This window comes from Salmo salar, chromosome ssa11 (genome assembly GCF_905237065.1).
Source record: "Salmo salar chromosome ssa11, Ssal_v3.1, whole genome shotgun sequence".
Classification (NCBI taxonomy): Eukaryota; Metazoa; Chordata; class Actinopteri; order Salmoniformes; family Salmonidae; genus Salmo; species Salmo salar.
This window is the reverse complement of record NC_059452.1, coordinates 90,720,173-90,735,783: the sequence shown is the minus strand read 5'-3', so window position 1 is coordinate 90,735,783 and position 15,611 is coordinate 90,720,173. Positions and strand designations below refer to the sequence as shown.

Genomic DNA, 15,611 nt, shown 5'->3' with positions numbered 1-15,611 from the left:
GCTCTACCCTTTAGCTTAGTCCAAATGTTACCTGTAATCCATGGCTTCTGGTTGGGGTATGTATGTACGTTCACTGTGGGGACAACGTCATCGATGTACTTATTGATGAAGCCAGTGACTGATGTACTCCTCAATGCCATCGGAAGAATCCCGGAACATATTCCAGTCTGTGATACAGTAGCAAAACAGTCCTGTAGCTTAGCATCTGCATCATCTGACCACTTCCGTATTGAGAAAGTCATTGGTACTTCCTGCTTTAGTTTTTACTTGTAAGCAGGAATCAGGAGGATAGCGTTATGGTCAGATTTGCCAAATGGAGAGCGAGGGAGAGCTTTGTACGCGTCTCTGTGTGTGGAGTAAAGGTGGTCTAGAGTTTTTTTCCCCTCTGGTTGCACATGTAACATGCTGGTAGAAATGAGGTAAAACAGATTTAAGTTTTCCTGCATTAAAGTCTCCGGGCAAAAGGAGCGCTGCCTCTGGATGAGCATTTTCTTGTTTGCTTAATGCCTTATACAGCTCGTTGAGTGCGGTCTTAGTGCCAGCATCGGCTTGTGGTGATAAATAGACAGCTACGAAAAATATAAATGAAAACTCTCTTTGTAAATAGTGTGGTCTACAGCTTATCATGAGATACTCTACCTCAGGCGAGCAAAACCTCGAGACTTCCTTAATATTAGATTTCATGCACCAGGTGTTATTGACAAATAGACACAGACCGCCACCCCTTATCTTACAGGAGGCAGCTGTTCTATCTTGCCGATGCACGGAAAACCCAGCCAGCTGTATATTATCCATGTCTTCGTTCACCCACGACTCCGTGAAACATAAGATATTCGAGTTTTTAATGTCCCGTTGGTAAGATAGTCTTTATCGGAGCTCATTCAGTTTATTATCCAGTGATTGCATGTTGGCTAATAGGACTGATGGTAGAGGCGTGTTACTCACTCACCGTCGGATTCTCCAGACCTACAACCGCTATATCTCCGTCTCTTCTTTATGCGAATGACAAGGATTTGGGCCTTGTCCGGTGTCTGAAGTAAATCCTTCGCGTCCGACTCGTTAAAGAAAAAAAATCTTCATCCAGTACGAGGTGAGAATTCACTGTTCTGATATCCAGATGCTATTTTCTGTCGTACTATACAGTGCCAGAAACATTATTTACAAATAAGTTACAAATAATGCAAAAAAACACACACAATAGCACAATTGGTTAGGAGCCCGTAAAACGGAAGCCATCTCCCCAGCTCCATTATTATCTTCCCAGCACAAGGTGCACTTATGTAATGATCATGCTGTTTAATCAGCTTCTTGAAATGCCACACCTGTCAGGTGGATGGATTATCTTGGTGAAGGAGAAATGTTCACTAACAGGGATGTAAACAAATTTGTGCACAAAATCTGAATGAAATAAGCTTTTTGTGCATATGGAACATTTCTGGGATCTTTTATTTCAGCTCATGAAACATGGGACCAACACTTTACATGTTGCGTTAATATTTTTGTTCAGTGTACTAATGACGCCTTCAAATGAGGGGACTAGATGCATAAAGTGCTTTCATTTCTAAACGGTAACACCGATATGTATGAAAATACCTTCAAATTAAAAGGTGCAATTCTGTTCCGTCGCCTCATTTGAAACATTTGCTCTCAAATCCAAAATGCTTGAGTATAGAGCCAAATTAAAGATTTGAGCTTCACTGTCCAAATAAATAGACAGTTTAATATTTACCAAACTTCAAGGTTTTCTAGATATCTCTATTACATCATAACCTTTGCTGATCTTTATGTATGATTATGACTCTTATCGTGCTGCTATCAATTGGCATATTTTACATGTTTGGACAAATTGTTTACTTGCATCACACAATTACAAGCTGTAAATGATTATGAATAAATGCAATGTTATGGATAGAAGAAGAAAGACATCCTTGTTTAGTTATTCTCTCTGTGTGTGTGTGCGCACGCTCGCATTCTCTTGTTTGCCATGGTCCCTCCAGTTTTTGAATAGCCCTGGGAATGGCTCCAACTTGCTTTGTTAACACAGGGCCCTCGACACACACAGCCAGTGACCCTGAGAGCAGGGGTGGTCTGGAAACACCACTGAGAGGGGCCCTGCAGGGGAAGGCTCTCAGAGGGGAGTTAGACAGGCAGGTGAAAAAGCCGGGCGGATGAGGAGAGGGAGAGACCAAATATATATTTTTTATCCTTTTTCTCTTAATTATTGTATCTCTGATCAGAGCAAATAGTTGAAGCAAACAAGTTAAAAACATCACTTCTTTCGGTTTCAACTGTGTTTTCAATTTGATTTGCTGTTGAGATTTTGTTCTGCCTCTTTGAGCTTTAGAGTCTTCAAGGAACTTCAGAGATAGCAAGATCCCACTGGGCACACACTGGTTGAAGATTTCCTAGGTGACCTCCAGAATATATTTGTGTTGATTATGGGACCACCCAGTCTATTCCTCTCTTATTTAATCATACTCAAAACCTCACGCTGTAAGTGGAACGTGTCCCCGCTGGCCTGGATAAATTATGTAACTCCTAATCTAAAACACTAATGACATTCGAAGGAGACCCCTTGTGAGTTTCACAATCAAATAAGTGTGTTGTACTTCACTGTCTCCCTCATTGGCTGGGAACACCAGCTGTGTGTCTTGGTCTAAAAGCATGGCATGCACAGATGTAAGAGGGCATAGTCGGAATGGAAAGGCCTGCCTAGAGCAGAGTGACCAATGCCAGCCTCTTTCTCCCTGGTCTGAGTTTGGACCTCTGCTTGGGTGTAATAAGTAATATTGGGCCACTGACAGGCTGAAAGTGGATAGCATTCAGTGAGTTTGACAGTTTACATGTCAGAAAAGCTCCTTGAAATCCATGCCCAGAATGATTCCTTCCTTCCATGTGTTTACATCTCCATCTGCTGGACATTTTTGTATATCACTAAAAGTAGTACATTTAATCAGTTTTAATAGCAACACTGAAGTCTAAATGACATGTCATACATGTATCATATTTTCCAATAAAATAATGAAAACATGATTAATCATATTTACTGAAATTGCATCGCTGGCTAATGTACTCTGCCCTAAGCTATGAGTGATTGTTAGCTTTTTTTGTGAACTCAATTTGATGCATGATTGCAACACTATAACATTGTGCTAAAAAATCCTCAGTGGTTTCCTCCTGATTTCTTGCGCAGGCGCAACTTTCACGGAAAAGCGAACCAAGATGGCGGCTGTTGTTGAAAATGTTGTAAAACTGTAAGTAGCTATGTTCTTTCCCCCTAGCTACTTAAAGTATGCACATGTGTTTTACGTTTAAATGTAAAGGTCGGTGGTAACAAACATTTAAATGGTATAGCAAATTGTCTAAGATGTTTGGTAAAGGAACCGAATAACTAACTCAGTTTCAAACTGTGTCAGTACACATAGCTTAACTGACCTGATATGTCAAGTGTTTTTGTATGAAGACTAGTTACTGAACACTTTGAAAATAACCAAGTGTCATCATTATATAACCAAACGTTGGGCACTAGTTAGCAAATGTACACGAGGAACTGCATATCCGCAACTCCATCCATAATCCTAATTCCACGCGAGTTTGAAAACACCCACGGTGAGAGAGATGGGATGGTGACATGTTAGTTTACAATCATTAACGTTAGCTGGCAACTTGGTTATTAAGTTTAGTTAGCTGCAGTGCGTATAGCTACTGTTGTTTTACAATGTAGTCCTTCAAGCTAGATATTAGTTCAAGTCCTGGTGTTCAATCAGTATTATGAATATATCTGCTGACACTGTCTGTATTCGTGGTCCTGGGGTGCTTTCATGTGGAAATGGAATGCATGTTTTTCTTTTTTAGCTTTCCAACAGAAAACCCATGTCACCGCAATGCATTAGTCACTATGACGAACGTCCTTGAGGCATTGTTAAAACTAGCTTTTGCCAAAAGATGAGTAATATGAATCAGATGTTCTTCAAGACAAATTCTACCAAAAATAAATAAATAAATGACTGTCATGCAATGCAACAAATGTTTCAAACTCGTGAACTGCGGTGTGTTAATCACGGAAACCATTTACCGTTTAAGAACCAAATGGAAGCAAACAGCGGGGAGGGACCTACCAGAATTTGTCCAATAGAAATCTCGTTTTCGTTGTAAAATATTTTAGTTCTGAGTAAACCGTTTCGCAACAACACCTGTGTAATTTTTTATTTAACCATTATTTAACTGGGCAAGTCAGTTAACAAATTCTTATTTACAATGACGGTCTAGTGGGTTAACTGCCTTGTTCAGGGGCAGAACAACAGATTTTTATCTTATCAGCTCTGGGATTTGATCAAGCAACCTTTCGGTTACTGGCCCAATGCTCTAACCACTAGGCTACCTGCTTCCCCAAATAATACAATTAATACACCCCTGTTGTCTCCATCATAGACCTCTTTCCATACCCACTTTCCTGAAATCTTTTGTATCCATTTGCCTAAAATGGATTTAAGATTGTCTTAGTGCTACGACGCTTTGAAGACAGATTTATGTAAGTAAAAAAATAGGTTTCACTCAAGCTGATTCGTGTTGAAAAGCTGAGCCAGCAGAGGCTGCTACTCCCAACCACGCAGACAGCGGTTGCCAAGCCAACAAAAGAGCAACTGCTGACATTCTCAGCAGTGACTGAGTTCAGGGACACGATGATGTAGTCTGCTTGCCTGCCTCTCCGAGGTGCCAGCTTAAACAGGACCAAAAGGTTTTTAGCTGTGGCTGTGATAGATAAAGGCTTTGAAGTTTGAACAATTTTAAGCCTCTTTTACAGGCGCTAGAGCAGTAGAATTCAGACAACATGATTTGTCTTAGAGGTGGTAGGACACATACCATACCAACCTCTTATGGTAGAGATACATTCCAGGTACTGTCAGTTGTTGAACTGATGCATGAAGGTTTATTTATTTAGATCCTTTTGCAGAAGCAGCAGTTACTCTTCCTGGGGTCCACAAAAATGTATCATTCTTATAACAGTATACACAGGCAGTGTGTTTCCTGGTGCTAACATGTCCCTGTTCCTCTCGGTGTGTGGGTGAAGGCTGGGAGAGCAGTGCTACAGAGATGCCATGGAGCAGTGCCATAACTACAACGCCCGGCTATGTGCCGAGAGGAGTGTCCGAATGCCCTTCCTGGACTCTCAGACTGGAGTGGCGCAGAGCAACTGTTACATTTGGATGGAGAAGAGACACAGGGCACCAGGTAAATACATTACACATCTACACAAATTGAAGTCACATATAGTATTTCAACTACTGAGTTCACACCCTGGAGTAGTAGGCTATATGAGTGTTTCCCAACTCCAGTCCTCCAGTAACCCCAACAGTACACGTTTTCGTTGTGGCCCAGACAAGCACACCTGATTCTAGTAATCATCAAGCCCCTGACAGGTTGAATGAGGTGTGTCCAGGGCTATAACATAAATGTGTACTGTTGGGGGGTATTGGAGGATCGGAGTTGTTAAACACTTGGCAGTATCATTCATCATCTTCTCATGATCTGGAGATGAAAACAAGAGATCACTGTAGTTCAAGCACTCGGGAGAAATTGTGTTCACCTATTTAAGCTATTTAAGTCACTTTTTCTAATTTCTAATTTTCAATTTTTTTGTAACATTTTATATTTTTATTCAATTTCAAATTGGTAATTACAGTCCCATTGCAGCAACTATCGTACGGACTCAGGTGAGGTAAAGGTTGAGAGCAATGCGTCCTCTGAAACACGACCCCGCCAAGCCACACTGGTCAAACTGTAAACCAACGGCACCAATGTGTAGGAGGAAACACCATACAGCTCCAGCCACAAGGAGTCGCTAGAGCACGATGGGACAAGAACATCCCAGCCAGCCAAACCCTCCCCTAACCCGGACGACGCTGGGCCAATTGTGCGCCGGCTCATGGGTCTCCCGGTCGCGGCCGGCTGCAACACAGCCCGAGATCGAACCCGGATCTGTAGTGACGCCTCAAACACTGAGATGCAGTGCCTTAGACCGCTGCGCCACTCGAGAGGCCATAAAGTGAAAGTTAATGTCTGTTTTATAGGTCCACATAAATGTCTAGGTATGTTAGTGTGCATCTCATCTGTCCTCTCTTAGGAGTGGCCCCAGGACAGCTGTACACCTACCCATCCCGCAGGTGGAGGAAGAAACGAAGAGCCCTCCCCCCAGAGGATCCCCGGCTGGTCTTCCCCCCTCTAAAGTCAGGTACGTCCTAATCATGGGATACTGGTCAACTCAATAACACTATAACTGTGTTGACATGTTTGTGTGCCCCTCTGTGCCAGAGTTTTCTGTTGGTTCTTCACTCCTTTGTAAAGGTTGTTTGTGGTTCTCCCTGTCTGTAGAACTGGACTTGGGTTTTAAGAAGGATGCCCTGTCATCATCTGATGGCAGCAGTCTGGAAGCCCTGCTGAAGGGGGAACCCCTGGACAAGCGGGGTCCTCCGGAGCTCCAAGGGCCAGAAGAGGAGTCCAGTCTGGCAGACTACACTTGTGGGGGAGTCACCCCTGCAGCACGCGTCAGAAAGGTACCTTAGCCTGCTGTGGTTGGAGGGATCGTGTGATACCTAGCATGGTTTACAGTTTATTACTCCTCCAATGACATTAGATACTACAGCAACATGGATTCTTCTGTCTATACAGAGAGTCCTGGAGCCAGATGACTTCCTGGATGACTTGGAGGATGAGGACTATGAGGAGGACACCCCCAAAAGAAGAGGCAAAGGAAAGGGAAAGGTGAGTGAAGCTATTCTAAACCAATAATTGTTGTTAATGGTACATTTTGCATTACATTTAGCATAGTCATTTAGCAGACGCTCTTATCCAGAGCCACTTACAGCAAAGAGAAACTCACTTTACTCAATGTTACGGGCATGTGATCTGAAATGGTGGATGTGTCCAGTGTGACACCATGTCTGTACCTATGATATTGAGTATGATGGTGTGTTTGTCCTTAGGGTCGTGGAGTGAGCAGTGCCAAGAAGAAGCTGGATGCTGCGGCGGCTGCAATGGAGGACAAGGACAAGCCTTACTCCTGTGACAGTGAGTCCCAGCAGGGCCTTGGAAGAGAACAGTGGGAGTGCAGATGGCTTTGGAGAACAGTGGGAGTGCAGATTAGAGGTCGACCAATTATGATTTTTCAACGCCGATACCGATTATTGGAGGACCCAAAAAAAAAGCCGCTACCGATTAATCGGCCAATTTTATTGTTATATATATATATATATTTTTTTTATCATGACAATTACAACAACACTGAATGAACACTTATTTTAACTTAATATAATACATCAATAAAATCTATTTAGCCTCAAACAAAATGAAACATGTTCAATTTGGTTTAAATAATGCAAAAACAAAGTGTTGGAGAAAAAAGTAAAAGTGCAATATGTGCCATGTAAGAAAGCTAACGTTTAAGTTCCTTGCTCAGAACATGAGAACATATGAAAGCTGGTGGTTCCTTTTAACATGAGTCTTCAATATTCCCAGGTAAGAAGTTTTAGGTTGTAGTTATTATAGGAATTATAGCACTATTTTCTCTCTATACGATTTGTATTTCATATACCTTTGACTATTGGACGTTCTTATAGGCACTTTAGTATTACCAGTGTAACAGTATAGCTTCCATCCCTCTACTCGCTCCTATCTTGACTCGAACCAGGAACACATCGACAACAGCCACCCTCGAAGCAGCGTTACCCATGCAGAGCGAGTGACGTTTGAAGCGCTATTAGCGCGCACCCCGCTAACTAGCTAGCCATTTCACATCGATTACACCAGCCTAATCTTGGGAGTTGATAGGCTTGAAGTCATAAACAGCACAATGCTTGAAGCAGAGCGAAGAGCTGCTGGCAAACACAGTAAAGGGCTGTTTGAATGAATGCTTACGAGCCTGCTGCAGCCTACCACCGCTCAGTCAGACTGCGCTATTAAATCATAGACTTAATTATAACATAATAACACACAGAAATACAAGCCTTTGGTCATTAATATGGTCAAATCCGGAAACTATCATCTCGAAAACAAAATGTTTTTCCTTTCAGTGAAATACGGAACCGTTATGTATTTTATCTAATGGGTGGCATCCCTAAGTCTAAATATTCCTGTTACATTGCACAACCTTCAATGTTATGTCATAATTACGTAAAATTCGGGCAAATTAGTTCGCAACGAGCCAGGCGGCCCAAACTGTTGCATATACCCTGACTCTGCGTGCAATGAACGCAAAATGACACAATTTGACCTGGTTAATATTGCCTGCTAACCTGGATTTCTTTTAGCTAAATATGCAGGTTTAAAATATATACTTCTGTGTATTGATTTTAAGAAAGGCATTGATGTTTATGTTTGGAGCAACGTATACCTAAGCGATTATATGCAACGCAGGACAGGCTAGATAAACTAGTAATATCAGCAACCATGTGTAGTTAACTAGTGATTTATGATTGATTGTTTTTTATAAGATAAGTTTAATGCTAGCTAGCAATTTACCTTGGCTTCTTACTGCATTCGCGTAACCTCGTGGATTGCAATGTAAAGCAGGTGGTTAGAGCGTTGGACTAGTTAACCGTAAGGTTGCAAGATTGAATCCCTGAGCTGACAAGGTAAAAATCTGTCGTTCTGCCCCTGAACAAGGCAGTTAACCCACCGTTCCTAGGCCGTCATTGAAAATAAGAATGTGTTATTAACTGACTTGCCTAGTTAAATAAAGGTTAAAAAAAAAAAAATACAAAAAGAATCGCCAAATCGGTGTCCAAAAATACCGATTTCCGATTGTTATGAAAACTTGAAATCGGCCCTAATTAATCGGCCATTCCGATTAATCGGTCAACCTCTAGTGCAGATGGCTTTGGAGGAGATCAGTGGGAGTGCAGATGGCTTTGGAGGAGATCAGTGGGAGTGCAGATGGCTTTGGAGGAGATCAGTGGGAGTGCAGATGGCTTTGGAGGAGATCAGTGGGAGTGCAGATGGCTTTGGAGGAGATCAGTGGGAGTGCAGATGGCTTTGGAGGAGATCAGTGGGCTTTGGAGGAGATCAGTGGGAGTGCAGGTGGGCTTTGGAGGAGATCAGTGGGAGTGGAGGTGGGCTTTGGAGGAGATCAGTGGGAGTGGAGGTGGGCTTTGGAGGAGATCAGTGGGAGTGCAGGTGGGCTTTGGAGGAGATCAGTGGGAGTGGAGATGGGCTTTGGATGAGATCAGTGGGAGTGGAGATGGGCTTTCGAGGAGATCAGTGGGAGTGGAGATGGGCTTTCGAGGAGATCAGTGGGAGTGGAGATGGGCTTTGGAGGAGGGCCTACTCTCTTTACTCCCTAGGAACTCTCTTGTTGGGAAGCGGACAGTCGGTTGTTTTTCACTCCTGAAATTGTCTTCCCTTGCAGATGAAACTCGGTGTTGTTGATGTCTTTCTGATTGTCAGTTTGTGAGCGTACTTCTCTGAGTCTCTCTATGCTGTCAGTCTTTGAGCGTACTTCTCTGAGTCTCTCTCTCCTTTTTCTCTCTTTTCTCTCTTTCAGACACTTTCAAACAAAAGCATATTTCACAACCTTCTGGACGAGGTATATTTCTCTCATTCTTTTTCCTCTGCGTCCAGTCTGCTTACTGCCTGTTTGTCTTTCTCTCGGTGTGTGTTAGATAACATGTAGAATGCTTTGAGGTTAGTGTTGCTGCCTCCCCCTCGTCCACTGAATAAGGTCTCATTTTCAAGGTATAATTCAATTGACTCAGAGTATAAGTAACTTGATATGCTTGAGGGTGGATTGTGAATGTGTAGTGTGGAGATGCCTTCTCTGTGCATGAGTTCCACCTCACGGTTTAAGAAGCAGTGTACTTTTGTATTATTTTATCCTAAATGACATTTAGGCTACTCAAAGGTAGTTGTATTCAGGAACATCTTGGCTTAGTTGCTAGAGCATGTCACTTGCAACGCCAGGGTTGTGGGTTCGATTCCCGGGAACACCCATATGTAAAATGTATGAACGCATGACTGTGTTGGTTTGGTTAAAGCGTCTGCTAAATGGCATATATCACATATTGCACACACTACAGCCAATCAACTGTAGTCTGTGTTTTCTTTCATGTCATAATCTGTCTCTTAACTGAATGTCTCATTTGCATTTCTTTGCTCCATTTCTTTTTTTCTTAACTGTCTTGTCCTCCTCACCTGCTTCTTTAGAGTGAAATAGTGCCTCTGCTTTTGTGTTGAACCAGCTTGATGTCTGGGCTGGCTGTGTGGATCCTGATGTGAGTGCTCATAGGGGGAGAGATTGTTGAGGAATGCCTAACCTGGGTTCTGCACCATGGACCATGCTGCACAATGGCCTGGAACTGGCGGTCTGACTCACATAGAGACAGGCGGCCTGAGGTTCAAATCAAATGTTATTTGTCACATGCTTTGTAAACAACCAGTGTAGACTGACAGTGAAATGCTTACTTACGGGTGCTTCCCAACAATGCAGAGGGGGAAAAAAGAGAACTGGGGTTGGAGATTGTGTTGCATCTGGGGCTAGGGTTGGAAATGGAGGGGGTGTAATGGGGGCTGGGAGCTGACCCAGTCAGTAATCTTGCCCCTCTAGGTATCAGATGAAGAAATAAGAGAGGGTGATTGAGTGGATGGATGGATGTCTGGGTGAGCATGTCATTGCTCTAGACCAGGCACGTGGACACTAATGCATCAATATGATTTTCCTCATCAGTAAATAAAGATCAGATCGAGGCGATATTTTTCAGTGGAGAAAAATGTACTCCGTTCTAGTATGAATGCTACTTAATGGTTTACGTATGTTTCGTTTTAACAAGTGTTGTGTTTGGGGGTTTCTCTGGCAGTCTGTGGGAAGCGTTACAAGAACCGTCCGGGCCTGAGCTACCACTACGCCCACTCCCACCTGGCTGAGGAGGAGGGCGGGGACAAGGAGGAGCCTGAGGTCCACACCCCCACCCCGCCCCAGCCTGAGGAGCCCAAGAGTAAGTGGCCATTTGAATGCATTTGAAACCTTTGAATGCAGACCCATATTTATCATTTAATTCTGTGTTTCTCCCTTACAGCACCCAAGAAAGGTCCAGATGGTTTAGCGATACCCAATAACTACTGTGACTTCTGCCTGGGAGACTCAGCCCTCAACCAGAAGACGGGCCAGTCAGAGGAGCTGCAGTCCTGCTCAGACTGTGGACGTTCAGGTAAGCCTTCCAACCCTGGCCTTTACCCTGAGAGACATGGCTAACCTAGGCCTTTGAGACCATTTGTGTATATTTGTATGAGCATGCAAATTAATGCATGTGTGAGTGGTAGACTTTACTTTAGGATGGTGTTGAGTGTGTTCAGAGTCGGATGCATGATGGCGTAGTTACAAAGACCAGTAGTAGTATGATGTCGGCAGACAGTTTGTTCACCCATTCTCTGTGTCCAACCCAGGCCACCCGTCCTGCCTGCAGTTCACCCCTGTGATGATGGCTGCAGTGAAGACCTACCGTTGGCAGTGCATCGAGTGCAAGTGCTGCAACATCTGTGGCACCTCAGAGAACGACGTGAGTTCACCTGCAGGCTTCATACGTATTACTGTGGGACAAATGAAGTATACTGTATATTTAAAATGAAGTGGTGCGCTGAAAAATGGTGTTGTATAATGAGCCTGTTGTCTTTTGTCCAGGACCAGCTTCTCTTCTGTGATGACTGTGATAGAGGCTATCACATGTACTGTCTCAGCCCTGCTATGGCTGAACCTCCAGAAGGTGAGAGCAGGATAATGGATCTATCTGTTCATGATATACCACTGGGGACCATTTTGCCTGTCTAATAGGGGATATTTGAGTCAAAGTTTTTGATGATGACTGTTGTGGTTTTATCTCCGTAGGGAGACAGATTTATCTGAGTACATTTGGCAGAGCAGAATGTCCAAGTCGAGCGCTCAGGCTGCGTAGCCAGACAACGATAGCATGGCCGGGTGTTTTACTGATGAAACACCGCTTTCAGCAGTTAACTAGCCTTGAAATCTTGAAATGCTTAGTCAATGCAAGGTATTAGAGCACAAAATAGCCTGTACCTTTAAACCCAGTGACTTCAACTGGGCTAATGACCAGATGTGGATCCATGGAAGACAGGATATTTATAGCAAGTCTGTGTGAGTCACTCACCACTCTGTTTCCTTGTGTCCTCTTAACAGGGAGCTGGAGCTGCCATCTGTGTCTGGACCTGTTGAAAGACAAGGCGTCAATATACCAGACACCTAATGCCCCTCCATCGTGATGGACCCCCACCCTCTCACAGGTTCTCCATCACTGGTCAGCAGAGAGGAGTGGGTGGGACAGATGAATTGTGAAAAGGGAAGCATACCTCACCAACCCTCCTTCTGAAACAGGCCCTCGGGGAAGCATACCGTACCAACCCCCCTTCTGAAACAGGCCCTCGGGGAAGCATACCTTACCAACCCCCCTTCTGAAACAGGCCCTCGGGGAAGCATACCGTACCAACCCTCCTTCTGAAACAGGCCCTCGGGGAAGCATACCGTACCAACCCCCTTCTGAAACAGGCCCTCGGGGAAGCATACCGTACCAACCCTCCTTCTGAAACAGGCCCTCGGGGAAGCATACCGTACCAACCCCCTTCTGAAACAGGCCCTCGGGGAAGCATACCGTACCAACCCCCTTCTGAAACAGGCCCTCGGGGAAGCATACCGTACCAACCCTCCTTCTGAAACAGGCCCTCGGGGAAGCATACCGTACCAACCCCCTTCTGAAACAGGCCCTCGGGGAAGCATACCTTACCAACCCCCTTCTGAAACAGGCCCTCGGGGAAGCATACCGTACCAACCCTCCTTCTGAAACAGGCCCTCGGGGAAGCATACCGTACCAACCCCCTTCTGAAACAGGCCCTCGGGGAAGCATACCTTACCAACCCCCCTTATGAAATAGGCCTCGGGGAAGCATACCTTACCAACCCCCTTCTGAAATAGGCCTCGGGGAAGCATACCTTACCAACCCCCTTCTGTAGTAGGCCTCGGGGAAGCATACCTTACCAACCCCCTTCTGTAGTAGGCCTCGGGGAAGCATACCTTACCAACCCCTTCTGTAGTAGGCCTCGGGGAAGCATACCTTACCAACCCCCTTCTGTAGTAGGCCTCGGGGAAGCATACCTTACCAACCCCTTCTGTAGTAGGCCTCGGGGAAGCATACCTTACCAGCCCCTTGCTGAAAAAGGCCTTGGTTTGGAAGGGAAACACCTTACCAAGCCCGTGTTGAAACGGGTCTTGGTTTGGTTCTTATATGGCTGTTACACAGTTCCAAGCTCAAGTGACTCATAGGCTTTTGTTTTCAACTATTTGTCAATATATCAAACCCAATGTATCAATATCCTGAACTTGACAATACATGAAGTTTGTTTGAGTGGCTTAAACCACAAACAGATTTTGCCAGCCAAAATACCTGAACACACAGTCTCACATACAGTTCATGCACACGACTGCTCAGATCCTACTTTTATTCGGCAAAATATCAGTTTTGCATGTAAAGGAGACAAATAGTTTGAGTCAATTAGCATGCCAACGCTTGTTCATAATAAGAACATGTTCAAAGGTTTTGTATATTTATATATTTGTATAGAATATAAAGGTGGGAATTATTTAAAAGCTGCCCTCTGTTCAGCCATTACATTCCACTCCTTGACATTCATGTCATTTGCAAAAGACTGGAGTGACAAGGAGTGGAACGCTAGCTAAAAGACTGGAGTGACAAGGAGTGGAATGCTAGCTAAAAGACTGGAGTGACAAGGAGTGGAACGCTAGCTAAAAGACTGGAGTGACAAGGAGTGGAACGCTAGCCTAAAAGACTGGAGTGACAAGGAGTGGAACGCTAGCCTAAAAGACTGGAGTGACAAGGAGTGGAACGCTAGCCTAAAAGACTGGAGTGACAAGGAGTGGAACGCTAGCTAAAAGACTGGAGTGACAAGGAGTGGAATGCTAGCCTAAAAGACTGGAGTGACAAGGAGTGGAACGCTAGCCTAAAAGACTGGAGTGACAAGGAGTGGAACGCTAGCTAAAAGACTGGAGTGACAAGGAGTGGAATGCTAGCCTAAAAGACTGGAGTGACAAGGAGTGGAATGCTAGCCAAAAAGACTGGTAGTCAGACTACCTGATGTGGAGACAACATTGAGAGTTAGGAGGGCCTTATTATTACATCAATCTCTCTATATCTCGAAGCGAGAAAGAGGACTTTGGCGTAACTCTTTTGTTGTTGTTGAGGAATTCAAGATTGGGTGTTTGATGCTGTTGAGGAAAGGGAGTCAGAATGGATGCTGGTTGGTGTGGTGGGTGATTGAGTGAATTTTAGTGTATCCTATGTCCACAACCAGCCTTTTACCAAAAACAGTTACCTAATCCATTGGTAGACAACACTGGTCCTGGAGAGCAGTTTGACATTTTACTGCTAGTAACGTAAGCATTTCGCTGCACCTGCTATAACATCTGCCAAACTGTGTATGCGACCAATAAACGTTGATTTGCAGCAGTCCTAATCTGGACCTCTTTTGACTCCTTGTTGTTATGTGTTGGGAGATCATTTAAAAACAGACAACTACCAAGCACAGGACTTTGTGTTTACCTGCCCATATCAGCTCTGAAGTCTCATCCCACCCCTGCTCCACTGTCTCATGTCTCAGACTGTCATGGTCTATGATTCCCTTCATTTATAGCCAGAGGAGGGCAGTAAGGAGCCATTGAAGAGCTACAGGGACTGTGGGGAGAGGGGATGATGTGGAGCCATCAGAGGGTCTAGTCAGAAAGTGGTGTGTTACCACAAACTGCAGACTGGTGTATCTGCACTTCCTATACTGTAGTGTTGTCCTTGGAGGCAACATTATTTTACTTTTTCATGTATAGGTCTATACAGTGCATTCAGAAAGTATTCAGATACATTTGTCATTATGGGTTATTGTGTGTGTGTGTAGATTGATGAGGGGGGTAAAAACAATCCGTTTTAGAATAAGGCTGTAACGTAACAAAATGTGGGAAAAGTCGAGGTGTCTGAATACTTTGTGAATGCACTGTAAATACAGTGAGTGTACAAAACATTAAGAACGCCATCTTAATATTGAGTTCAACCCCCACCCCCCTCTTTGCCCTCAGAACAGCCTCGATTCGTCAGGGTGTGGACTCTACAAGGTGTCGAAAGCATTCCACAGGGATGCTGGCCCATGTTGACTCCATTGCTTCCCACAGTTGTGTCAAGTTGGCTGGATATTTTTTGGGTGGAGGACTATTCTTGATACACGTGGAAAACTGTCGAGCGTGAAAAACACAGTAGCGTTGCAGTTGTTGACACACTCAAACCGTTGATCCTGGTACCTACTACCATACCCTGTTCAAAGGCACTTCAATCTTTTCTATAACTGATTTACCCTCTGAATGGCACACACACCATCCATGTCTCAAGGCTTAAAAATCCTTCTTTAACCTGTCCTCCCCTTCATCCAAATTATTCTCGTCGTCTCATGAAAAGGGAACACCTGTTTTTTTTCCTTGGATTTTCTCTGCTTTTCCCCCAAAGCCGGGTGCAATGCTCTCCACCGGTTTGGCTATGGTTACAATTAGCTACAATTAC

At 44.2% G+C, this 15,611-nt stretch overlaps 1 protein-coding gene across 3 annotated transcripts; it reads left to right on the top strand.

Annotated features, from left to right (window-relative positions):
* The first annotated feature begins 3,150 nt into the window (after positions 1 to 3,150).
* On the top strand, positions 3,151 to 14,532 carry requ (Zinc finger protein ubi-d4). Of its 3 annotated transcripts, none has more exons than XM_045688844.1 (12): positions 3,151 to 3,254; positions 5,072 to 5,232; positions 6,125 to 6,232; positions 6,373 to 6,554; positions 6,670 to 6,762; positions 6,984 to 7,068; positions 9,539 to 9,580; positions 10,848 to 10,985; positions 11,067 to 11,198; positions 11,434 to 11,546; positions 11,669 to 11,750; positions 12,182 to 13,101. In XM_045688844.1, the coding sequence occupies exons 1-12, from the start codon at positions 3,223 to 3,225 to the stop codon at positions 12,262 to 12,264; spliced, it is 1,251 nt and encodes a 416-aa protein (XP_045544800.1). In that variant the 5' UTR covers positions 3,151 to 3,222; the 3' UTR covers positions 12,265 to 13,101.
* Positions 14,533 to 15,611: the final 1,079 nt, after the last annotated feature.

What these genes read in the sequence shown, in the direction of transcription:
- requ (XM_045688844.1), top strand. Translation starts at nt 3,223, where the DNA reads ATGGCGGCTGTTGTTGAAAATGTTGTAAAACT. An exon ending in GAGGCAAAGGAAAGGGAAAG is followed by an intron (nt 6,763 to 6,983) that starts GTGAGTGAAGCT and finishes GTTTGTCCTTAG; the next exon opens with GGTCGTGGAGTGAGCAGTGC. An exon ending in CTCAGACTGTGGACGTTCAG is followed by an intron (nt 11,199 to 11,433) that starts GTAAGCCTTCCA and finishes TGTCCAACCCAG; the next exon opens with GCCACCCGTCCTGCCTGCAG.